General features: G+C 38.2%; 1 protein-coding gene across 1 annotated transcript in view; it reads left to right on the top strand.

Moving 5' to 3' along the window:
* The window catches only part of PDE11A (phosphodiesterase 11A), a 213,652-nt gene that overhangs the window by 127,886 nt on the left and 57,800 nt on the right, over positions 1 to 27,966 (top strand). The window contains exons 9-10 of the mRNA XM_077830269.1: positions 1,028 to 1,120; positions 7,697 to 7,747. Coding sequence (XP_077686395.1) covers positions 1,028 to 1,120; positions 7,697 to 7,747 — 144 coding nt within the window. The remainder of the gene's footprint in view (positions 1 to 1,027; positions 1,121 to 7,696; positions 7,748 to 27,966) is intronic.

Here is a 27,966-nt window from a genome sequence, read left to right as displayed (position 1 = left end):
ACAAACAGAAAAAAGATCTTATTCTGACCCTGATCTGCAATGGAATAGGATAAAACTAGAGATAGATTCCGAGCTACAAAGTTGGAATCCTGATATGAATTTCTCCAAAAATTGGGGAGTTCAGACATGGGGTTTGGCACATCTATGAACAAAAAATAAATAAGAAGAAGGATTAAAAACCATTGTTACCTGATTGTATTTAAATTGGATAATTATTTAACTATCGTCTCTAGCATCTCTCAGATCTAGTTTCTTTGTTTCTTATACGTAGCAATTGTAACTTTTCACTATTGGAGTGCCATGGATAAGTGTTTTGGTATGTTTGTGGCCAAATTCAGAGGGGATATAATGTCTGCGTGTGTATTGCTGTAGCATTCAGATGCTCCATTCAGGACCAGAGTCCCGTTGCACTTTGACCTATACAAAGACACAAGACAACATGGCTTGTTACATGGATGTAGGTTTTTTGATCACACAATTACTTAAACATACTAGATTAGCTTTCTGCATTTTTTTTAATGTGGGATAATATTTTATGGAAGTAGCACCCAAAAGTACTTTGTCAGTCTTCCCGTCCCTATTCAATACTGGGAGGGATGACAAACATGGCATATATGGTTTTGCACATCATATATGGTTATATATTGAATGTTTGTCAGTCATGGTTCGCTTAACGCCAAATCTTGGTCCAGTTGGCAAGACTCCAAGTAAGAGTGAAATTTGGCCCATATTATGTCAAGAGATTACTCATTTTAGCTTGAGAAATAGGCTAGGTGTTATATTTGGTGCTCCTCACGTAAAGCAGGCTGTTTTGAAATTACAATTACCTAAACAGATTCTTCTCATAATTATTTATCTTATAGAACAGCTTTACTGACCTGTATTCTCCAGCTAGTATGCCCTTAACTAAATACAATTATTTCCATAATGTACCTGTTTTCTAGTTTACTCCTCATCCTATTGTTTCAAACATCTAAAACAGCATTCATCTTTGTGTTGGTATTTTAAATGAATTCTTTCTTGTTAGGCTTTTGTTATTTTTTGTGGCCTGGGCATCAACAACACAATAATGTATGACCAAGTGAAGAAATCTTGGGCAAAGCAATCTGTGGCTCTTGATGTAAGTATATGATCAAAGTATTTAATCACTCTCTGTAAATCATTTTTGTCATAAACATATCATACATAAAAGGTCATTCTGCTGCAGAATTTATCACAGTGAACTTTGTAGTTAGCCTCATTTTCTAAATACAGTATACAGTTCTGTCTGCTTAGAATTCTCATTTCAGTAAAATAACATTGAAGAGGAGATTATGTGGGGTACATTTATTATAATGAACCTAATCTTCAGTTTGTTTAAATGAGTGTTGCTCAAGAGGATGTCCCAGTTGCAATGTACATATACCAGCTAAGTATTGAGCTGATAATGGCATACAGTTGTGTTGTGATTCACAGAAGTAAAAAAGGATGTGGTTCCAGGTCTGAGGAGCTTACCGTCTAAATCAGACAAACCCAGGAAATGGTGTTAAAGGAAGGGGGAGAGAAAGGAGAAAACATTTTAAAAAATAATAAAAGTAATGAGAGTCATGTTATGTTGTGAATGAAGCCTATATATTCCCATCCAGCAAGGAGAGAAATAAATAGCACCAAAGTAGCAGTCACCTGTAGGAAGGTGAAAAAAAGTGAGTTTTGAACAGGGATTTGAAAAGAGAGAGTGAAGATCCTTGGGACACTGGAAAAGGGACGTTAAGTATACACGTGGGGTGGAGGGTGGGGGGGAAATGTCAGGATTTCTTTGTTTTACTTCCAGTCCACAGTTGGATCAGAAGAGTGCAGTTACTGAAAATTTGTAGAACTTGATATATCACCCAATTGTGGGTGGTTTTTTGTTTTTAAACTTATTGTATGTAATGAAAGAGGCAGAGCAACTAGGGAAAATTCTGAAGGGAAGAGCTGAGGTGTCATATGTATCATTAGTATTTTTAGCTTCATGAGGCAAAATCTGTAGAAATCTTTCTTTCATAGTTATATCCATTATTGGAATAAAGTGAGGGCCTGCCAGAGCTGAGGTCTGGTACTTCAAGGAAACCGTATTTTCTCTGCTAAAAGTCAAGGCTAACCGATAATGAAAACTCTCTCTAGTTCCGCTACTTGGATTCCAACACTGCATGTTACAGTATCTCATAACACAACTGCCTTTAACGAGTGAGGGGGCCAGAGCGCTATCACAGAACTTTGCAAGTTTCAGACCAGTCAACCTAAAATTGTGGAAAAGGTGTCTCTTTCTTTTCTTGTCCATTACTTCTCATAAAAAGACACTCTTATGGAAAAGTCCATACCCATGCTAGGCTGAGAGCTCGCATGAGGATGAATAGCATGGGCAGTGGTAGGTGGCGGCACAGTTTAGCCATGCCAAGTACCTACCCTGTTTCCAGGCACGTTTATTCTCAGCCCACACCTAGCTCATCTGCATTGCCACTGCTCGTGCTACTGTGGCTACATTGTAATTTGCACTTGTACTAGCTCGATGAGAGCTAGTATGAGCATGTGTACGCAAGCTGGGAATCACACCCCTAGCTCACAGTGTAGACATAGCTTTAGAATGATTAAGGATAAAACCATCAAGGTTCTGTAGAAATTAATCTAAAGTCTATAGCATTTCAAAAAGAATTATGTCCTCTTTGTAGTCTTTTTAGAAACATTCTGTGGAATTCTGTAGCAGAATACAATTCTTTATTAAATTCTATATGATGGTTAAACCCTACTCCCCCAAAAAAACAAACAAACCACTATTGAAGACTACCATTCTCTATTAAATTCTGTGGATTTTAAGAGTAGGGCTGTCAATTAATTGCAGTTAACTCACACGATTAATTGCACTGTTAAACAATAGAATATCAATTGAAATTTATTAAATATTTTTGGATGTTTTTCTACATTTTCAAATATATTGATTTCTATTACAACTCAGAATACAAAGTGTACAGTGCTCACTTTATATTATTATTTTTGATGACAAATATTTGCACTGTAAAAATGATATAGTATTTTTCAATTCACCTCATACAAGTACTGTAGTACAATCTCTTTATTGTGAAAGTGTAACTTACAAATGTAGATTTTTTTTGTTACGTAACTGCACTCAAAAACAAAAACAATATAAAACTTTAGAGCCTACAAGTCCACTCTGTCCTACTTCTTGTTCAGCCAATCGCTCAGACAAACAAGTTTGGTTATAATTTGCAGGAGATAATGCTGCCTGCTTCTTGTTTGCAATGTCACCTGAAAGTGAGAACAGGCATTTGCATGGCACTTTTGTAGCTGTTGTCACAAGATATTTATATGCCAGATGCACTAAAGATTCATATGTCCCTTCATGCTTCATCCACCATTTCAGAGGACATACATCCATGCTGATGACCGGTTCTGCTTGGTAATGATCCAAAGCAGAGCAGACCCGATGCATGTTCATTTTCATCATCTGAGTCAGATGCCACCAGCAAAAGGTTGATTTTCTTTTTTGGTGTTTCGGGTTTTTTTACAGTGCAAATATTTGTAATCAAAATAAATATAAAGTGAGCACTGTACACTTTGTATTCTGTGTTCTAACTGAAATCAATATATTTGAAAATGTAGAGAACATCCAAAATATTTAAATAAATGGTATTCTATTATCGTTTAACTGTGTGATTAATTACGTGATTAATTGTGATTAATTTTTTTAATTGCGTGATTAATCGCGATTAATTTTTTTAAAACACTTGACAGCTCTATGTAAGAGTAATTATGCAAAAAGTCTACCACGAACTGCACACATTGGCTTCTTTCACAAAGAAACAAAGCTTTAAAGTTGGTCATATAGACGTCCTCTGCTGCTCCTAAAGCTATGAATGCAGTGTTGGGGTAGCTGTGTGTCTATTTGACATTCAGAATGACAGCACTATAAATGAGGATTACTTTTTAAATGTTCCTGCTGTTTTTAAGACACTTCTTAAAAATTGGATGATATAGTTATGATGTAATCAGAAGCCTATATAGTTTTCTAGCACAATGTAGATCTGATTCAATTACAGCTATGAAATAGAAAGAACTCTTTTTTTATGAGGGTCTGATGAATTTTTGTCCTTTCCATTAAATATAATTTAAAATATACATACCTAGTATAGTCTTATAAATTGAAGGCTTTACAGCTTTGCTTTTTACAGATGATGTCATGCTGCGGTTCCTTCCCCCTACATTTCAAAGTGGTGTAAAGAGGTTTTAGGCATGAGACTCACACTAAAGTCAAAATCACACTTCTTTGAAAAAGATAAAGTCTTTTAAAAGGGCTTTAGTTACTATACTGCAAAACAGGGTCTCTAAAATTCCTAGATTTATTGTTTTATTAGAGAAATGGGTGAGATTGAAGATCAAATAAGTCAGTGAAAGTGGTATAAATCATCAAATTAAGTTTGCCGGGGAAGACTGTATCTTTTTTTTATGTGTCTTATACATAAGACACATATATGTATATATATTTGTACATATATATTTATAAAAATACACCCACATTATACATGAAGATAATATTTTTCTTGGGTTTCAAGAAATCTGTAATCCACTTGAACTTCTCATTCTTGGTTCACACAATTACCAGTAGCCCTTGTTAAAAATACAGTTTATTTATTACCTGTATGGTTTCCTCTCTTTCTTCTTATGTGAATCTATGATAGCTTAGTTCCATATTTTTTAATGGGTACATGCAAACTCCCCCTAGTATTTGAAGGTCATATTTTTTGTCAGGAGAAAAGTAATTTCCCCTAGATTTGCAGTAATGTCTTGGAGTTCCACACATGACCTCAACTTCATGATGATGTGGATTCTGAATGTACTTATCCCTTGAATAGGGAAATCCACTAATTTTATATAAACATAGGTGTTGATCCAAAAAAGTGCTTCAGCATATGCTCAAATGTAGTCATGTAAGTACTCCCATTGGTTTAAAAGCATTTAGCATTAAGCACACACTTAAATGTGGACTAGCTCATTAAGAATAGCAGATGGGAACTTGATCTGAATAAGTCATAAACCCCTGAACTCTTATGAAAATGGCACAAGCTATTTTTTGTCCTGGAGATATTATCTGTGTCACTATGGTCTCAGTCCACAGCACAATCCAAAGCATTTAAGTGCGTGCTTAATGCTAAATCCTTTGAAACCAATGGGAGTACTTACATGATTACATTTGAGCATATGCTGAAGCACTTTTGGATCAACACCTATGTTTGTATAAAGACTTGAGATTTAAGAGGCAAAGTGTAAACCCTCTTTCCTTAGGGCTGTTGTGGGACTCAATAGTCTTTACAATTACAGTAATTATTAACTATTTGCAAGACCTCACAAACCCCAACTTTTTCACATAAAATCACATCTTGGACTGAATTCTCTTCCATGAGAAGAAAATCAAATCATGGCAAATATTAAACTGAGCAGGTACAAAGCAAGGAAGGTTTAGGTGGGAAATGGCTATTCGTTATTTTATCTAAGAAAACAGAATTGTTTGGTTATAAAATACAACTACTCTCTTGGACATTCTATAAAGATTAATCACCATGTGGTGTGGATGTTGATTATAGGTATGATGAATGGCTATCATAATTCAATGAACCCTTATTCTTTCTTTAAATGAGAAACTACCCACGATAGTACCTGGGTGAGATGAGTGCAAAAAATACAGAACAAAAAGAAGCTAGTAACTCTCTGTTGAAGGACAAAGAATCCTTTTCTCGACAATGGAAATACTTTATTAATATTTATATATGTTTACTGATCTAGCTAGATCTGCAATAACCGAGTGGCATTTCAAATTGACATTAATACCAGATTTAAGAGAAGTCAGTTTGATACAGACTATATTGGGATTCATAGATACTGCTATTTACATGGAGCTCTCATAACACTGGGTAAGAAACGGAAAACAAAAGATGGAATAAATGATTAGTTTTCAATATGGCAGAAGATTAACAATGGAATGCCTTAAGGTTTCCTTCCCAGATACGAGTTGTTGGGGGCTTGACTTGACACTGGAGATCCCTTCCAGTCCTATGTGCCTAGTATATTTATTAAAGATATGGGAAAGGGTGTGAACAGCAGGATAGCAAAGTTTGCAGATAAAAAAATTAATTTGGAATAATCAAGACTAGACAAGAGAGAAAATTCAGAAGGACTTAACAAATCTCGCTAAATGAGCAGGACTGTGATAGAAGAAATTCAGTGTTGACCATTACAAGCTAATACACTTCAGAAGGAATAATTTGAACTAATCATTCATATCGCTGGATTTTAAATTAACAGTAACCAGTCAGGAAAGAGACCTGGGTATTGTTGTAGACAACTAAATTAAAAACTCTGCTAAATGTGCTGCAGTAGCCCAAAAAGCTAATAAAATGTTAGGCTGAATAATGAATAGGTTAAAAAGAAAAACCCAAAATATTATGACATTATTTAAATCTTTGTTATGCCCTCACTTAGAATTGTGTGTACAGTTCTGGTCATCTTTTTTGAAAGAGATATAATGGAAATAGAAGGGATTCAGAGACAGGCAATCCAAGTTATTAGAAATATAGAGAGATTAATAGGATGAGACCCAAAAAATTGATACTGTTTGGAGCTGGACGTTATAATATAAGCTAAGAACAGGATAAATGGTATACAGCAGGTACTTTGGGTGCTGCTATTTACCTTTTCTCATAAGACAACAGGACATTCAATAATAACTAAAGGGCAAAAATTGTAAAACTGAGATAAAAAATACATTTTACACAACTCACAATTAACGGATGGAACTCAATGTCACAGGCCAAGAGATTAACAGGTTTCAAAAAAGAGAGTAGACATTTATATGGATAATAAAAACACCCACAATTTATATTAAATACATACAACTATTTTTTAAAATAATGGATATAAATCTGAGTGCTTCATAACATAAACCAACCAGCCACCAGTTGTGTGGGTAAGAAAGAAACTTTCTCTATGGGAATACATAGACGCTGCAGAGTTTTCCTGTGTGCCTACTCCACACTTGCTCATCCTATGCAGAGTGGAACTTAGGTGATTCCAGTGCACAGAGAGCCTTCTGCAGCGTCTGGATTGCTTGGTGAATATTTCCCTTAGATAAGGATACATTTTACTCCAGGTACATACATGCATATTCATATATGTCTCAAAGCTGTGGCCCATCCCTTACATACCAGCATGCTATTTATGGAAGTACTCATTTCTAGAGCACCATATTTAAGGGAATGAGAGCTATAGGTTAGAAATGATAATTAGCTAGCAGTGAGATGCCTTTAGAAAGGACATATAAGCTCAACAGTTTCATGAGTATCATTACTTCGAAATCAAAGTACAAATAACCATGGACTTTTTCTTTTTTAATTGCAGTATTTCAAGAGAACTATAATTATGCCTATTATTTAATATTACACTACTTATTGTGTATGGCTTCCGATAAAATTATCTGGACTGTAAATGCGAGATGTATACCTGAGAATCTGCAATTAGTTATATGTGCCATAATTCATAGCTAACTGATGCTGCATAAATATTAATAAAACTTGTTTTTAAAGCAATTTATTAGACAGCATCAAGGAACCCTCTAATTTCTACTTATCTACTGTGAAAAATTGATTTTTTTTCTTTTGTTCTGCATCAGGTGCTGTCCTACCATGCAACATGTTCAAAGGCAGAAGTTGACAAATTTAAGGTAAGGATTTACATTTCCGTTTAGCATACAAAGCAACTGTAAGATAAAATGAATGTAGGTCAGATAAAAAGAAAAACAAAAAAGTCAGTTTTACTTTTATATTCAAAATAGACACAGAGGCCGTTTGTACAAACTGCTAATGGATGGATGAGCGTAGCTCCAAAAGGCTCGTGGTTAAAGATAAGTAGTCAAAACTTCAGAATCTGCAGTATCCAACAGTACTTCTAAACCTTTTGAGATTTTCGTATTACTTTCTGGGTGATAGAAATAAGGTATTTTCTGTGCCAACTTTCCATTTTCTTTAGTACAGACAACAAATTTAAATAATGGCATATTTAGAGTGAGGAGGCAGCTAATAATTGTGTGTGCATGCTGAATCCTGCAAGATTATCAGGAGTTAATTTTTTTAAGAAGGGACTGTGGCAGATTCGGTCACAGAGACCCCCTTGGGACTATCACCTGACATGCTGAGATTACCTCTGAGCCCGTTTTCCCTGCCAGCTTGGGACTCCAGAACCCTGTGTTGTTGAGCCAGACATGCTAGCCTGCTGCAACACAGATCCAGGTCTGGTCCACGCCCCCAAAGCTGCAGACTAACTAAAAACTGCTCAATAGGTATCCTGTCTCCAATACCCAGTTCCCAATGGATCCAAACCCCAAATAAATCCGTTTTACTCTGTATAAAGCTTATACAGGGTAAACTCATAAATTGTCTGTCCTCTATAACACTGATAGAGAGATGTGTACAGCTATTTGCCCCCCCCAGGTATTAATCACTTATTCTGGGTTCATTAATAAACAAAAGTGATTTTATTAAGTATAAAAAGTAGGATTTAAGTGGTTCCAAGTAATAAGAGACAGAGCAAGTCACCAAACAAAATAAAGCAAAAACACGCAAGTCTAAGCCTAATACATTAAGAAACTGTTTACAGGTAAAATCTCACCCTCAGAGATGTTCTGATAAGCTTCTTTCACAGACTAGACTCCTTCCTAGACTGGGTCCAATCCTTTCCCCTGGTACAGTCCTTGTTAGTTCCAGCAGACATCTTAGGTGGAAATTAGGGGTTTTCTCATGACTGGCAGCCTCCTTTGTTCTGTTCCACCCCCTTTTATAGTGGGAATCTTTTGTCTCTCTGGATCCCCACCCCTCCTTCTACATAGAAAAGTAAAACAGGGCAGAGAACGAGGAACCTCGGCCAATGGGAGCTTTGGGGGAGGTACCCGCAGGTGAGGGCAGCGTGTGGAGCCCTCTGCCCTGCCCTTCCCCAGGGGCCGCAGGGACGTGGTGCCGGCCACTTCCGGGAGTGGTGCAAGGCCAGGGCAGGCAGACAGCCTGCCTTGAGCCCTGCTGCGCGCCGCTGCTACCCCGGAGCTGCTCCAGGTAAGCAGTGCCGGGCCGGAGCCTGCACCCAGAACCCCTCCTGCACCCCAACTGCCTACCCTGAGCCCCCTGCCACACCCCTCCTGTATCCCAACCCCCTGCCCTGAGCCCCCTGCCGCACCCCTCCCTGCACCCCAACGCCTTGCCCTGAGCCCCCTTGTACACCCCGCACCCCAACCCCTTGCCCTGAGCCCCTTCCTGCACACCGCACCCCCTCCCTCCCACACCCCAACCCCCTGCCCCAGCCCTATATTCATAGCCCTGCATGCAATTTCCCCACCCAGATGTGGTCCTCGAGCCAAAAAGTTTGCCCACCCCTGAGATAAAAGATGGATTCCAGTCTCAGGTGCCATGGTCACATGTCACTGTAAGACCTCTTTCTTCATTACCCACCCGCTGGCCCACACCTGTACACAGGAAGGATTGCAGGTAAATAAACCCATTCACAACCAATTGGCCTAGTCAATGGGAGCCATCAAGATTCTAAGCCACCATTAATGGCCCACACTTTGCATAATTACAATAGGACCTCAGAGTTATACTTCATATTTCTAGCTTCAGATACAAGAATGATACATACATACAAATAGGAGGAATATATTCAGTGGGTTATAACCTTTGTTATGATACCTTAACAAGAGACCTTAGGCATAAAGCATATTCCAATTACATCATATTCACAGTCATAGGTATATTTCTATAAAACATATGACGTGCAACATCACAGGGTCTACTCTTTAGTTTCTGTAAGCACTCCATGTGTGCAAATAGCTGTCTATGTCTGACTGTCATTAGTTGTCTTCTGGAGTGCTTTTCAAGTTATAAATGACACTTCTGGGAGAATACATATTGTCTCCTCTCCTATAGAAAGTGTATATCAGGCTGATGGGAAGGTTAGATGTGGGCTGTAACATCCATACATTGCTGACACTCAGCTCTGTCTCCATTTCTTCTGACCTGGCTACAACAATGGAATGAATCACTGTCTATTAATTTGGGGCATGGCTAAGCTGGCTGCAACTTAATCTGGACAACAGTGAGATGATCTAGGTTGCTTGGGGAAGCAGCAGAAGAGTTGGAAAAATTGATACATGTGGCTGCATTGATTGACAATGTGGAACCACCACTTCTAATTCAGTTGTGTATGTTCATTTTGCTATTAAATTCTTAGGCAGCAGTTGTGGCCTACAATGCCGTTTGCATCTGTGCCTGATGAATAATGCAACATTTTCTTTCATGTGCGTACCTTGCCACAGTTATCCATACCTTTATCACCTCAAATCTACAGTACTGTAATGTGCTCTACATAGGAATACACCTTAAGGCCACTCACAAACTGAATCTAGTGCAGAATATTTTAACCTGCTTAGTACATTGAATTTCGTCTCAGGAGCCCAGTACGCCAGTTCTCTGGATCTGCTTACATTTCATCTCTAGGTGTTGCTCTTAGCCCATAAAGCTCTCAGTGGTTTGGGCCACAGGCTGATATTTTCAATCATCATCATCTTCATCAGCTGTTCCATATTAAGTGGCAGGACAAGTTCACCAATATTTATAGCCAAACCCAGCAACCACCTTCATCAGCACTGGTTTCAATGGTTTCCTTGGTACAGATATATTATTAGGATAGAAGACCAATGAATTATGAAGTATATTTGCCAAGGAATCCTGCCATACAGTCATAATCATATGGTCGCCAAAAGCTTCAGTGGCACGATAAAATTGCCAGTGGTGGCCATAGACTGAACATCCAGCCAGGCTGCCTTATGTACCTACCTAGAGATCGATCAGGCTGGCACTTGAGCTGCCAATAGGCTATGTGCCATTGGGATTTGCCTTGGTGATGACAACAATGACCTGAGAGACCACCTCTGACCCCATGTGATGCTGCTACACTTGCCATAAATGGAAGTGCTCAAGCTGAAGCCCCCTTCTATAAATGGTAGGGAGCTGTTGGTGGAGTGTGCTCCATAAGGATTCCTTGACTGTGGCTCTCACTCCACAATATGATCCGCCAGAGCCAGATTTAACATTTGCTGGTGGATATTTATTTGTATGTCAAGGGGAGTGAATAATTCTGAAATATATTTTGTATTTGAATTTATATAGGGGATGTATGTTCAGACAAGGCTGGGCACATTACAGATTTTTATAAAAATACATGAATAAATTTCCTCTGTCTCAGTCTTGTTTTTCTATCTTTGCCATCTTATTTATCTTTGGCCTTATCTTTTTGTTCTTTATTTTATCTATCCCCAAAATGTTTTTTCCTTTTTATTTTTGGCTACATAAACTTTTAAGTAGTGGCTGTTACCAAGTGATGAAAATGAATAGATATACTTGAGGCTTATTTTTCCTGAGGCTATTGTCTATTATCTTATTTTTGTTGTATCACAATAAATCCAAGAGGTTGTAGTCTAGGCTGTTAAAGAGTTATTGATGAAATTCCAATTAAAATCAACTTTAATTTTTGCAGCTGAGAATAATGCATGTTGCTACAGTAGGTGCCCTTTTTAAAGAGTTACAATTCATCAGAGAAATCACATCACAAGAAAATGCCATTTCTCAGTTCCTGAAGTAACAAATGACACTTTGGTTGCCATTGCTGCTATTCCCCTATTGAGAATTCACTTTTTTTTTCTTCTTCTAAAAAAGAAACTTCCTTAATTAAACTTCCTAAGTCTACTTAGGCTTTGTAAAAATCTCTCAGGGAAAGTAGTGGAAGCACCATTGGCTGGGAGGCTGAAATCCATACTGGGCAGTAGAGAAGGAAAGGTACAATACTGAACATTGTAAATGAACATGATGATAGGCCATATAACCTAATAGATCTTTTCCATATCTGATTTCTATGATTGTATCATTGTCATATCTCCACATTATACTTAGTTTTCTACATTTTTGAAGGAATTCCACTTCCTGAATTATTGGAATGACCCTCTTAAAAATAGCTCTTCACTGATAATAGGTCTCAAAACTGGGTTGCCTTCTTTTAAAAATGCTTACATTATTAGAAGTTACTCTCTAAATAACCCAGCATTGGGGTCATACCAAAATGTTGTTTTTATTGGAGGTTCCATCTCAATAAGAAATCCAATTACAGTAACTCCTCACTTAAAGTCGTCCCAGTTAACGTTGTTTTGTTGCTGATCAATTAGAGGACATGGTCATTTAAAGTTGTGCAATGCTCCGTTATAACGTTGTTTGGCAGCTGCCTGCTTTGTCCACCTCTTGCAGGAAGAGCAGCCCATTGGAACTAGCTGGTGGGGGCTTGGAGCCAGGGTGGACCGACAGCCCGCCTATCAACTCCCCACTCCCCTAAGTTCCCGTGTGGCAGCTGCCCAGCAGGCTATCAGTTCCCAGCAGTTCAGCTCTCCCTACCCCCACTGCCATGTGCTGCTCCTGCCCTCGGCCTTGAAGCTGCTCCTGGGAGCCTCCTGCTTGCTGTGCAGGGAGGGCGGAAGAAAAGGGCTAATGTCAGGGTGTCCCCCTTCCCTGCCCCCCTCCATCTCCATAGAGCAGTGGGGGACACGACAGGGCTCAGGACAGAGGGAGCTTGCTGGTAGCAGCTGCTGTCTCAACTTCCTGATCTACTTAAAAACGCAATGTACTTAGAGTGCGGTCAGCATACCTAAAGGGGCAATGCACATCTCTCTCCCCCACACACAAGGTGCGTGGCTTTGTCTGCCATGCTGTCTCCCCTCCTTCCATTTGTGCTGCCTCACAGAGTGTGAGGCTACATTAACAACATGTTAACCCTGGAGGGTTCAGCCGAGTGCTAGTTCATCATTTAGCGCTAAAGCATTCCCTGGGAAATATCCCACCCTCTGACTCCACCACCTCAACCAAGCTTCACAAGCATCATTGCTGTGTACAGTATTAAATTGTTTAAAACTTATATATATGTACAGTATAATATAGTCTTCTGTCTGGTGAAAAGAAATTCCCTGGAAGCTAACCCCCCCATTTACATTAATTCTTATGGGGAAATTGGATTCGCTTAACATCATTTCACTTAAAGTTGCATTTTTCAGAAACAAAACTACAGCGTTAAGTGAGGAGTTCCTGTATATGGATCATTGCTCTTTGAAAATTCATGACAGCAGCCCTTTTCACTTTTTATTATTAAAACAACTGAATAAAATAACGTGAAAATACATTTACTCCACTGTTTTTGTCTATAAGCACTTAGTTTCTTAGCATACATTTCTCAAAAGGTCAGTGTGAGAGGGAGAACTCTATGAAATGTAGGCTTGGTGTAAGTGGGTACAACTCTACTGACTTCATGGAAATTTCCCCATGTACTCTGCTGTCAATGACACAGAAGAATTACATAAATTACATTTTATCACTCACTTTGTCATATGATGAGAGAGGAAGGTTGGTGTTTTGGCTAGGGCACTGGAGTGGACTCAAGAGATCTAGGTTCAGTAGTCAGTTCTGCCACATACTTCCTCTGTGGCCCTTGGACAAAAATTACATAATTTCTCTGGGTGTAATGCAGGCCCCATTGAAGTGAAGGGGAGCTTAGCCAATGTCTTCAGTGGGCCTAGGGTTTCATTCTCTTTGCCTCAGATCCCCGATTTGTAAAACTGCATAACAATGCTTTCTTCCCGCAACCTTTGTCTATGTTGTCTATTCTGATTGTAAGCTCTTAGTGTGGCAGGCTATCTATGCACTGTTAATGTGTATATTGTGCTTACTACAGCGGGGCTGGGATCTCAGTTAACAACAAATGAATCTTTAGGGTCCAAACCTGCATTTGTTGCCAATTTTAAAAAGTCATTGTAATCAATGAGAGTTTGGGGTTGGCATACAATGCAGATTGGGATCCTTTTTCAGTTTCTGTAGTTACAGAATAACAGTGGATTTTAGATGGGGGAGGGAATTAGGGAAAATTACACCACTAGAGCTACTAAAGACCATCAGGACTAACAGTATTAGGTTTCCCACCATTGTTCCCATAATTGGGATGTGTACAGTACTCCTATCTTCCATTTGAAAATGGATGTTGCTCCTGTGAATGATGTACAAAAGTAAAAGTAATAGACATATAAACATAATATTACACTATGGTCTACAGCTGAAGAAATAGTTTCTAATACATAATGCACTACACAAATTTAATCTTTTCCTATTCACAGAATGTCCATGAACAGATTCTCTCAAATGTATTTGTTACTCAAAATTATTCAACATTTTTTGTAATGTTCATTTAAACTCTGATGGCTTGCTATTTGGATCTCTGTTGCTTAGTTTGGACTGGTCATACAAATCACATTGTATTATTTCTATTCTCTGACTTGAACAGCATAGTTCTTATAGGCAGACTTTTGCTGCAACTGCTTTGTTTCCAGGAAGCAAATTTAAGATCAGCCTTCTGTAAACATTTGTGATCATGAGGTTAAAATGTGCTTTCCAGAAGTATTCTTGCATCTAAAACTCAATCATATGAATGTTCACAGGAATTGAAGACAAGAGTGATGAATACAAAGATGAAGCAAGTTCCTTAAAAATTCAAATGAATATTTCTCCAATTTTTGAAATCATCCAGTTCTACTATGGAGGCAAATCTCCTCTCCTATGTTTCAGGATTATTTTACTGAAGGTCATGGGCCTGATTCACCGCTATATTTCTCCTGATTTACATCTGTGTAATTCCATTACAAACAAAATGAGTTACATCAACATAAAACTGGAGTCACAGTGGTGGATCATGCCCCCATATCTACATGAATTCATTTTCTTTAATTTATTGGGAAACTAGGACTATTTGTGTCTTTAAAAGCTGTGTGCCAAGTCAGAATGGAAGTTAAAGTACTCTGTTGTCTCTTCGATTTAAAATTAGGCAGACATTTCTAATTTCCATACTCCCATTATTAATGTTTGGCTAAAATCATTTGTAATATTATTGAACAGAAAAGCCTCCGTTAACCAAACTCTGTTTAGCCTATATTCGGTTATGTCCTATAGAGTTGTATTATACTGCCTGGCTGGCGCCTTCTCATTGGGATCTAGGTTCACCACGCCTGAAACATCATTGTCTTTTTCCCAGTGCTATCCAGATTTAGAAATCCAGCCTTCAAGAGTAAAGAATGCAGGATCGAGCCTCTGGACTGGATATTTTTAGAAAGAAAGAGTCACTGAATCCTGAGATAGGATTAAACAAGTGCTATGTATTAGATCAGTTTGAAAACTCAAATAGCAAATAAACACACCCACAAACACACATCACCTTAAAATTCAACTAATGTATTTTACAGAGAGAATATGCAAACACTCCTCTCTTGATGTGTAATATACAAGAAGCTATTTTTAAAAAGCTAACCTAATTATGCAGCTCTGAATGGTATAAGCCAGATCAATATTTAATGGCTATGATGCATTATTTATTGCTTTTTGAGATAGTCCCTTCTGTAAGGTGAACAGTACACAGGAGAGCCACATGACAAAAATAATGGATCACCTACCGTACAAAATCTTTGATTCAGATTGTAGTGATAATAATATATCCCTTCTGTCTCAGCTACTTTGGCTTAACTGTGGCTCAAAAAGGACTAGCCTAATTGTGGAAAACAAAGTTGTGCTTGGATTTTTGTCTCTTAAAAATCACAGATATTTCATAAAATAAAGATTGAGGAAAATTGAGCTAAAAAAGGAAAACAATTTTACTACTGCTACTCGACCTGACAATCTAAACAGTTGGACACACTGATTAGACAACTTATTTGCATAAATTGAATTCTGTGACGGCACCAGCTGTAATGGAATAAAATGAGTTTAGTACATCCATTATCTGAGGTTATAATTTTATACACATTCTTAGATACTCTGTGATGGACAGTGCAAATAAAATTAAATTGAAATTAGGTTGAAATTTAAAAAAAGTCACCAGATCTACAAATGTAAAAATGTTGGAAAAATTTCATTACAGTGTTTCCTTTTTTAAGTTCAATTAAAAAAAAAAAAACCTCTAGTTATTTCAATTGAATAATATTGAGTTCATGTGGCAAAAACACACTCTCTTTTCTTGCAGGACAGGTGGAATGTTTAGATTCCAGGATGATGTCTGTATATCTGTCTAGTGTATTTATATGGGGTCTGCCACCATAGTATCTAAGTGTTGGTATTTAGCTAGGTTCCCAGCTCTGTCACTGATGGATCACATGAGTGAGAAGGGCAAGTCACTTCATCTCTTTATGTTTTGTTTCCCTATCTGTAAAAAGAGGATAATATTCAAACCCCTCTGTAAGGCTCACAGATTCTTGAATTAGTAGGTACTATACCAGTACAAAAGATTATGATGGATTATCATAAACCTGTCCAAAATGCCTTGAGGTTTAGGCTGAAAATTGAGATGGTTCTGATGTTTTCTGTGATTATTAGTGAGTCCTTTATTTAAAGATCTTAGGACTTTAGTAGAACATCTCTTATAGAACAGTCTTATATAATCTAATAGGAATTAAACAATAGGAGGCTATAGATGTTTATTAAAATTCTGTGGAAATTACCCCACAACATTATGGAATTTAGTAGAATTTTTTTTAATAGGTGTGTTCTATAGAATTTTATAGGGAAGTGATGTCTCTATATGATTATATGCTATGTGTTAAAAAACAAGCATCAAAAAGCAATACTGTTGTTCTGATTGCAGAATGAGGGAATGCCGTAAATAGCTATATTAAATAATAAATGAGTACCTCTAACATAGAAAGTTGACAACATTATAGTCAAACTGGAATATAAATCTGATTGGTTTTAAAGCTCTACCTAGTTGTTTCTATCCATAAACTACAGGAAATTTGTTTTCTATTACTTTTAATAACAGGAAAATGGAACTAGATAATACAAGTAAGCAAGACATTCAGTTACGTTTTTGGAAGAATTCTACACAAAAAGAAACTGAAAATTATTTACTGATTGTATTTTACTATAAATCTAAATCAAAGCGCCTAACCTGGGCTCCTTGCTCCTTTTACAGAAATTAAAAATACATTCCTAAGGAAAAAATATGCCCAATTCAGCAGTCTAAAAAAATATCAGTGACATTTTCCCTTTACTGCGGGCTATTTTCATTTTATTAGGTAATTGTTTTCACTACAGTAATGATATTTTGACAACAGTCAGGTTGAGAAACCTTAAAAAGGGAACGATATAAGAAAAGGGATTGATGTTGACTAATTTACCCCATGCTAAAAGACTTCATGTGGTAGTGTGTTGCTGCTATCAGTTATGTTGTTTATATTGGTTACGTTGTTTATATATATGTTGTTAAATTTCTCCTTTTGTTGCATTCGTTGTGGTGTCCAGAAATGCTGCCTCAGGGCTTAGATGCTGTTTCCAGTTTGCTTGTTTTTCCAAGCAAATGTTAGAGACATTGCATCATTCATAGCAGGAGGTGAAATGATTCATTATCCAATATAGCTATTGTCTTTCCTTCAATCTGATTGGTCACCTTCCTCTACAGCAATCTCTTCATCTGAAAAGCTCTGTGGAAAAAATGCAGTCCAGCATTATTATATTCAACCAACCACAATGCAAGAAAGATAAGATGTAGTCCATAGAAAATGTCTTCTGAATGAGAGGAATATCTGCTTTACGATCAAGCATCAACACTTGTCAAATGATAAAGTAGTATGAGTCAGTTATGAACACTTACAAATTTATACTGGAAAAAGACATGCAGATAGCAATAAAGACAGAGTGTCTGTACATTCAAGTCAAGTCAGAACTAGTCCAGAATGACTCCTTGCTCTAGGAATGATCACTCATATTGTGAAGCCTCTCATTATGGATCTGATTGTGAACCACTTACAATGGTGAGCAATTATTCACAGAAGTACCCTATTGACATTGAGATGACTCATATGAAATTGCTCACTATTGGGAACACCGGGTTCCCAATCTGGCCTTATTAGGAGCATTGTATTGATAGCTGCTCTAAATACTGACAGAACTCTTCAAAGTAATCTAGTACAAAACTGTATAAAATTACATATTTTGTACCGATCTAACCTGACTTTTTTCTATAACATCCATTGGTCGGAAAACATGAAAAATATTTTCTGTTTTTCATCAAATTTAATTTCACTGGAACTTTTGACCAGCTCTAGTATTGTCTACATACTATTTGAATGCAAAAGGAAAATGTTCATCTTAAAAATCATATTAAAAAGCAAAATCCTTTGTATTCGTGATGGGGGGAAATTGCGTTTTTCAGTATGGGTAATGAAAATGGAGTAGGCAGTTTTTCCTTTGTTAAAAGCCCAGTTCACTTTCTGGCTTGTTTGCGCTAGCAAAATGCTGCAACGTTTTGGTTGCAAATGCTACCAGGAAATGCTTGATTATTTTTTCACAATTTTCTATTGTAATTGTTTTTAAAATATTAATGGTAATATTCCTATAATTTTTTTAAATAAAAGTTTATTTTTACAATTTTTTTTGCCAAAGTTAGCTTGGTAACATCCCTTTACATTTTTTAGGTAGAGCCAAATTGTTTACATTTGAGCTAGAACCTCTTTCCAATTAGAAAGTTCAGGAGAGGTCGGAAACTCGAAATCCCTAAGAAATAAATCCACTGTGAGATGAACGTGTTTGGCCACTGGGTGCCATCCTTGCTCCATATTAAGGCTGGTAGTTGAGCACCATTTCTCTAAAAATGTAAAATTCTGAAGAAGGTAATTCTAGTATAATTTCAAACTGTAATAGTGTTTTTGACTGTGCATGTACTGGAATATGTTAACAACATAGGCAGTTTATTGCTGTTGCACAGGGGAGTGAGGTGAGAAAGAACCTAAAGAAATACCCTCACTGGTTCAGATCTGTTAGAATCAACCCCCTCACCGCCCCGTCAAAAATTTCATCTCACGAATCTCTGTAAACTAATACTGGAGTGGGGAGGGCTGCTATATCACTACATGCACGCGAGTAAATTTGTTCCCATGAGTAATTTCCGTTGGACTTCACTGGGACCACTTGATGGAGTAAAGTTACTCAGGTGTATAAGTGGGCATACAGAGGCCATTAGGCATGTGTCATACAGACAGAATCTATTATTTAGTATGTAAAAGTAAGTGATTACAGTTTGGCAAAAGTTATTTATTATATTGTTTCATTACCTGTCAGACTGATGCAGAATTCTGTAGATTAAAAGAGTTCATGCAACTACTTCTTTTTCTCGAAGCGAAAGGCCAGGCAGAGTGAACATATTTTCTAACAGAAGAAATATGTTGGGTAGTCTTTTAAATGATAAACATTTTAAATATGTGAAAATTTTGATTCCAGCACTTCTGTTTCTTGCTGCAACTGCACAGAGATTGTACAGATTGCACCCCAGGCGAGAACAGTAAACTGAATATTTTATGAGAAAATTTCTTTGAAGAATTCTGTCATCTTTCACTTTGCAGCAAGCTATATCCAGCACTGTGAACAAGAACAACAACTGGGGACATGGCACATCAATGTTTCCTAGTGTAGTTATGATCTTGACTGCACATGTGCAGATCTATATATTGCATTTTAATAGTGTAATTGACCCCATTTTGTATCCCCATGAGTGTCATGGCTCTTAATACAATCCCCGGTTTACTACAGACTTGAAGGCAAAAGAAGCAGACGCTTTGTGTCTAGCCCCACATAGGCTCAACCGCTAAATGGGTTCTAGATAACCACTTGCGCATCTTTACTATAGAAGGTAGAAAGGAAAGGGTGTAGTTAGTTAATAAAAGGACTATGCTGTGTATAGTCTAATTCAGCCTTCCACAACTAGCCCCCTAGATAGGGGACAGCTCCTGTAGAAACTGCCTGCCAATTCATACTTCCTCAACTCATGTTACTGCTCAGTGGCCTCCTCCATTTCCATGCATCACGCGCATTCCTTCATGATATAGGGATCGGAGGTGGTAGCAGTAGTTTAATCTGTCTCCTTCCTTTTCGCCACTAACCAGACTAACCTCACTCCACTGTTCCTGGATTCACCCTTTTTTATGGCCTTTGTTCCAAATCATCATCATTATTTATTATTTGTATTGTGAAAACACCTGAAGGCATTGTGGTAGGTACAGTACAAACCCATAAAAGTGATGGGCCTTGCCCTGAAGAACTTACAGTTTAAGTCAAACGGCTAATCAACTGGCTTCCTTCAGAAGAGAAGACTATAAACTCACCACAGTTTACCCACACATTTTTGAGCAGGCAGCTGAATTGCTTTTGGTCACCCACTATGTTTGCTTCTCCTGTCCTCCTCAAACCATTCATTACTTGGCATCTCCCCAGCTCCACAAAAGCCACTTCCACCCTGCTGACAAGAGAAGTAATTACTCTTCCTTTGTTACCACTTGGGCATCCTTCTCGTTCCTGACACTCTTCTTGTATCTCCAGGTCCCCAGGTCCTTTGGAATAGGGTCCTCAGGAAAGGCAAGGGAGCTGGCTTAGCTCCTGAGAAACCACCACTCACGTAATCCCCTGTGGGTCAGTTCCATTGCGCTGGAGAAGTTTCTGGTATCTGTGGTATCCCAGAAATTGCGACATTCTGTTGTGACATACCTGCTGACATCTTTGGGCGTTTCTTTGAATCGAAAAATAAGTTTTACATGGTACTCTTGTAATAACATATATGCTTGATTGGCTCTCTTCTCCTTGTTACTGAAGGCATTCAGCACTCATTGCAGGTTAACTAATATTCCAAAAATCTTTGAGCATTTTCCATCACAGCTTTTCCCCTACCTGAATCTGTTTTATATCCATGGAAACAGACTGATGTCATAAAACAGAATTATGACTATGTAGGATGAAGTAAATGTAGACGCTGGTTTGGGTGGGAAAAAGCTCTTATTCATCACACACAAATACTTCAATAAATAGCAAAGAGAATACACAAAGGTAAATTGTTTTTTGGGTTTGAAAATCTCTTTTTCCAGTTTGCATCAATACTGAAGTCCTTTTCAGTAGTAAATGTTAACAGCTGGGCTTTAGAGTTACCATCACATTAAAATGAATGGGGGAAATTTCTACCACTGTCTGAGCTTTTGTTTTATTCTACAGACTCATCAAGACAGCCGCACACTGATTTTTGTAGTAAATACAAAATCTTTGCGACTAACAGGGCAAGAAACCATTTTTGAAAGCTTTAGGCCATAGGAAAATATCATGAATTGAAACCCCTGCTTGGAGAGTACTGTATGATGAGACACTGTATAAAAATCCCAGAAATGGGAAATAAAAATAGTATATTTTATTGGAAATCTAAAGATGCTTAGAACTACCTATTAACATTTTAACCTACATCTTCAAATGAATAAATGAAGGGAAAGAAGAAAAGGAGAGGAAGAGAGAGAAGGAGAAGGTGGGAGAGGATGAGATGTTTGTGTTTGGGCCCAGTCATTACTTAAGATAAGAAATCTTCAAGGTGAGCCCTAGAACTGCCAAAGGTTTTGTTAAACAGCTACCACCTTCAACCCTGAAGCATTTTAAAGATGGATGAAAGTGATTCCTGTTTGTACAGATCATTTACAAAGTTTGTAAAACACTTTGGGATCCCTTAGGAAGAAATGTGCTAAATAAATATAAGTAAATAATAAATATTAATCTTAAGAGTTGAAAGGGCAGGTGTCTCCAGAGAGCTTATAAAATGTCCACCTTCTCTCAGAAATCCATTGCTGAGGAGTCTTTTTTTCCTTTCCCTATCTCCTTAAAAAGCTTACTTGGGAGCTCTTACACTCCACGATTAGGTTCAGTCATTGGCATAGAACAGTGTGTGCCCCATGAAGGGGAGGATGTGGGTTTGGAATTTGAACTTGCTCATTTGCTGTCAATTATCAGGGCTGAGCAACGTTGCAGAAGTATCATACTTCGCTTCAGGGATTGGAGGGAAGGTTAGCTTTGTGTCACTGTACAGTTTTACGAATCAGCCTGTCAGGAGCCGCAGGAACTCAAGCTAGCCCTGTTAGCTTTGCAAGAGCCATAGTAAGGCAAGACTTCTTTAGGGGGAAAAAAAAAAAGCTGACAGTGTTAAGGGAAGCAAGGCCGCCCTGAAGGTGCCTAAGCTGTGATTTAATGATTCAGCATGTTTGGTATATTTTTAAAACCTATACTTGCAACTCAAAGGAAACTAAAAAGAACAAGATAAAGATGAAATTTTGTAGGAGAACTTTGAGGTTTTCTAGATGTAAATGGATGTTATTTATCTGAAGATATTGTTAATTTGATTTTGATTTAAAGTCAATTTAACACAGTTGTGCTATAGCTGTCACAGAAGATCTGAAATAAGATTTTTATCCATAATGGAACACTAGCCCACTCATATTTGCATAGCTTCTCCCATATGTCACAAACACTTAGGAGAAAAAAGCTGCACAGGCAAAAGGAAATCTTCATCCTGCTTCAGTAATGTGCATGTTTCCAAGACTGTACCAGCTAGCCATCTGACTGTACATCAGATTGCATAGTTCAACTTTTTCCTCTGGCCAATAGGGTCAATACTTGCAATTGCATCAAGCTGCTGCAGCTGGATCAAATGCAGTGAATGCTGCTGATGTAGAGTGTAGAGTAATTTAATACCTGCCCACATCTACTGCAAATGTATTTTTAAAGCCATCTTCTCCTAGGCCCCCTTCCTCTCTCACACCTTCCTCTTTCCTTCCTTCAGAGGAAGGGTTAGACGACTTGTTTGGAACATTTCCTCTGCCCCCGGATGACCCTGGATTTCTCCCTTGTCCTTTGAGAAGTGTGACTATTTCCTGTCTCCCTTAATGGGCTCTCTCCACTTGCTGTATCTTCTGGGAGGGGCAACTTGACCTCTCCTTTCCCTCCTAAATCTATTGTAGGAACGAAAAACCTGGCTTCCTTACCCTCATGCATTTACATGAGATGCGTGGCCCATCCTCATTACCCACCCTGCCTCTTCATGGGGGCAGCAAGTTGGCCCTCTCCCCCATAAAAGCAGATTAGGGCCTTGTGGGGATAGGCAGCCTGCAAGTCTGACCCTGTTTTGCAGTATGATTTGGGAAACACTTCCCCTAGTCTTGCTGCTTGTGGCTCTTTAATCTCTGGGGCTGGAACTGCACTAATGGATTAGTATTAGCTCTTCACCTATACTGGTAACCATTAAAAGAAATCAACTGTTACTACATGGTGGAATATGGCCTACTAATTATTTCCAATTCCTCTATAAAAATAGGTCAGAAGCACATTAGCTCTCCATACGTGCACCTTGGGAGATCATTGTTTGGAAAGTTCTTGCCCTGTAGAATGCCTAATCCATAGTTACATACTTTACCCCTAACAATAATAGATGGTTTAGACCATTAATCACTTTTATTTTATGCCTCTGTTCTTTTAAAACAGTCTATAAGGAGAAAAAATTTGTGTCATACATTTTGTTTCTATGTGCTAGAAAACAATTTTAACATTGAACATTGATTTTAACAACATAAATAATGTATTCTGTGCTTTTTTCTATTATATTTTGTGACAAAATTTTGAAATGTGACATTTTTACTTCAGTACCCTATGACATTTATCTCTGTTCATGAGTCCTAGTTTGGAAAAAAATAGCTGATTCTGAAAGGATCAACTGACTGATCAGAAATATTTGAAAGAATGACTCAAAAAACTGCAACTCTATTTCAGCATTTACTTGTGGAAACACCGAGTCAGTATCTGAAGTGTTGTTCTAACCATTTGTCCTACCTGGCCATTATAAGACTAAAATTTAAAAATCCCCAAACCCGTGTTTCATACACAAATAGGTTTCTATACTGAAACACAAGGTAAATATACTTTTGTTCTCAGCCCACAGTTCACAGTCATAGAAAGACAGGACTGGAAGGGACCTCGAGAGGTCATCTAGTCCAGTCCCCTGCACTCATAACAGGAATAAGTATTATCTAGACCATCCCTGACAGGTGTTTGTCTAACCTGCTCTTAAAAATCTTTAATGCTGGAGATTCCACAACCTCCCTAGGCAATTTATTCCAGTGCTTAACCACCCTGACAGGAAGTTTTTCATCATGCCCAACATAAACCTCCCTTGCTGCAATATAAGCTCATTGCTTCTTGTCCTATCCTCAGGAGTTAAGAAGAACAATTCTTCTCCCCCCTCCGTGTAACAACGTTTTATGTACTTGAAAACTGTTATGTCCCTTTTAAGTCTTCTCTTTTCCAGACTAAGAGTTATCCAAATGTTCTGTTTAGGTGGGTGATGTGTTGCTTAGCAAGTGCTTCTATTATTTAATAGAAAAAGCTGAATAAATAGTTTTATTAACCCAGTGAATTTTGTTAAAGTAAATATTAATACTAATAATGACCATATGTAATATTTGGTTAGAGCATCCAAACATGGCTTTCTGAAACAGTGATGAACACACTTTTCCTGTTCTAACTTTGTATGTAAACTGGATTCAGCACTGGTAACTTGCCAGCTAAGGACAATCTGCAGATCTCAAAGCACTTTGCAAAGGAAGGTAAGAATGATTATTCCCATTTTATAGATGGGGAAGCCATGACATAAAGAGATGAAGTGACTTCCCTAAAGTCGTTGAGCAGGTCAGTAGCAGCAGTAGGGCCAGAATCCAGATGTCATGACTTCCAGGCCAGTACCATATTTCCTCAAACACGCTGCCTCCTTACATAGCTTATTCTCCGAAAGCTTCCTCTGCTGTTGTCGCTTTTATACCTTCTTGAGAAATGGTGAAAGGGCACTTCTTTGATCTTTACTTGACAAAGGGGGAGGCAAAGAAATTTATCTTAATCTATCTGCCCCGAGAAGAACCAATTTTTTTTATTTCAGAGCGGTAGCTGTGTTAGTCTGTATCAGCAAAAACAACGAGGAGTCCTTGTGGCACCTTGGAGACTAACAAATTTATTTGGGCATAAGCTTTCATGGGCTAGAACCCCCTTCATCGGACGCATGGAGTGAAAATACAGGAGCAGGTATAAATACATGAAAGGATGTATTTATTTATTTTGCAATGGGCTCAGCCAATGTGTCTTCTAAAGTGAAAATAAGTTGAATAAAAAATATGCATGTCTGATGTTGCTGGAAAACACTTATATCGACAATACTGGAGCAGTTGCTCAACAACACCTAATTCCTGTGAAAATATGATGCCTGCAATGCTGCCAAGGTCAGCAGAGTCTCCTAGTAGGAGTCAGTGCTAATGTCACATTTTAAGCTGCATGAGGGCAAGGTTCATTGAGGTACCTTTCTGTGTAGTAACCCCCTACATGCCCTATCAATAAGCAGAAGCAGCTATAGCTTGGGTGCTTCAAATGCTGCAGCATGCCAGTGATCTGAAGCATTCCAGGCTCTGGTATGCACCAGTGTACATACAGCTTGCCCACAAGTTCGAATCAGAGGGCAAGAGAGTTAATTTTTGCAGTGGAGAAGGGGACAGCCAGACTGGTTATGTTGATACACAAGTGGAACTCTTTGTGCCAGAAACAAGATGTGGAAATCTGGAATGTAAGGGAGCAGGGAGACTGATAGACCTGTGGCTGGTTAAGTGAGAGGTGTGTGTATAACGTGTCCATAAAGCACCCTCAAAAACCCTAGATTCCTCCAGCTGTCTCCAGTTCATTACTCACTCTGCTTCCAGTTACTTCAGTATTCCCATGTAGTGTGACCCATTTTTAAACCTCAAAAGTGGTTTAAAGACATCTGTTTTTGTTGATGAATTTGAGGGTATTTAATATTTAGTAATACATTTTGCAAATCTTTTCAAGGGCAAGATTGCAGTTTTGGCCAGTGTGCCAGTTTTAATGCAATATATTATTCAAATTGAAAATAAGATTAAAAGTAAACTTGTTTGCAGGAACATTCACCAGGCTGAATATGACATACTTAGAAACATACTTAGTGAGACCAGCAGAAGTCTCCCATTTTGGTTCGCTTGCTTGCTTGCTCTTTCCCTGCACGTGATTGCTTTTTTCAGCCCTGACAGTATGAACACTTTAAAACGCTGTGTGGCTTTTTACTTCAGAAGCTGATTATATAATATATACACATACATACAGTCTGTAAGAACACAAGTGAATAAGTAATTATCTTTTTTCATTGAGTTATATGCTAACAACATAAAGAAACAAAATCTACGCAGCCAATATGTTCCAAAGATGGAGAACACGATAAAATGCTTGTCTGCAGCATTGCTGAGGTATAAGCACCAGAGTTTACCTTTCGGCTGAAGTAATAAACTCTCAGTGCTTCCCAAATCTTGATTTGCTCAAAAGTTTTTTTGTTTAGGTTCTGCCCCCGCCTTATATAGCCACAGAAGCCTAGGATCAGACCAGTGATCCATCTATTCCACTGCGCTGTCTCTGACAATAGCCAAAACCAGAGGCTAAATTTTGTATAACCTTAGCATGTCTCCTCTTGTTCCATTTAATTTCTGATGCGGGGGTCCGAACAAAACTACTGGCCTTCAGTGAGCGTCCCTGACCATTATTCCAGCTTTTATACATTGATTCATCAGGGCTCAGTCATTCATCTCCTAGCAGTTCACCTTGTCATATGTATGTTATAAAATCATTTGATAATATTTGTACAATAAAATAAAATAAAAAATAAAAATTAAAATAAAATAAAAGCAGCAAGGAAATGAGGAGGAAAAAGGGCCTGACTGTGTCTGACTCTAAATGGGTGCCACAAGGGGAGAAGTCAGCACATGGAGCTCTTGCCAGCACCACCCACCTTACACTTCGGGGTAAAGGCAGCCACAGCTCTGATCCATGTGCTCCAATCTTGGGTGATCCCTGGGAAGGATCTGGTAGCTGTGGTGGATTATATCCTCAACGTGAGTCAGCAATGCAATGCTGTTGCAAAAAACAAATGCAATTTTAAGTTGCATTAATAGAGGCATAGCATGAAAGTCATAAGAGGTGATAGTATCACTCTACTCTACTCTGGTGAGGCCTCAGCTGGGTACGGTGTCCAATTATGAGCAAAGGCTGAAGCAATGTTTAGTTTAGTTGTATGTTTAGTTTGGAAAAGAGGAGATTGAAGGGGGACATGACAGTGGTCTTCAAATACTTGAAAGGCTGCCATAAAAAAGATGGAGAAAAGTGGTTCTCTCTTGCCACAGAAGGCAATAGGTTCAAACTACGACATAGCAGATTTAGATTAAATCTCAGGAAAAGCTTCCTAACTGTAAGAACAGACTGCATAGGGAGGCGGTAAAAGCTCCTTAGCCAGAGGTTTTCAAAAGGAGGCTGGATGCCCATCTGTTTTGGATAGTTTAGACACAACAAATCGTGCATCTTGGCAGGGGGTTAGACTAAATGACCCTTGCGCTCCCTTCTAACCCTATGATTTTGTGGTCTGCAGCCTCCACCATAGGCTGCCGAGTCCCACCCACAGGAGTGAATGCTACACTGGAAGTTCTTTGGTCTGAAGGTGACAGGAAATTTTGGCCCTCTGGTAGCTTTTTAAAGAGAAGAATAATCGGGCCTTGTGTGTTAAGAGGGGTCATGAAAACAATTTGTGTTTAAATCAAATCTTTGTTTTGAGCCCAATTTGGCTACAACCAATGAGGGCATGTACATTTCTGATTACAGTAGGGCTATGTGACTCGTCCTTGAATAAGGATGAAATGAAGGTATTTGTAATAATCCTGCCTATACTAGGGGAAAGAGACTTCAGTGCATAATGATGTTCTCAGTCATTTTGAGAAAGATACAAATATCTACTCATCAGGTGTAAAATTTTCAAAGGTGCCCAAGTGACTAGGAGCCTAAATCCCATTGAAAGCCTATTGGACTTAAATCTCTCAAGTTGACTTTCAGCGGCTTCTAAATCATGAGGCACCCTTGAAAATTTTACCTCTCTAATCCAGTCCCTGGA

Source organism: Eretmochelys imbricata, chromosome 11, assembly GCF_965152235.1.
Source record: "Eretmochelys imbricata isolate rEreImb1 chromosome 11, rEreImb1.hap1, whole genome shotgun sequence".
NCBI lineage: Eukaryota > Metazoa > Chordata > Testudines > Cheloniidae > Eretmochelys > Eretmochelys imbricata.
Note: the sequence above shows the minus strand (reverse complement) of the source record. Positions and strands in the feature narration are given on the sequence as shown.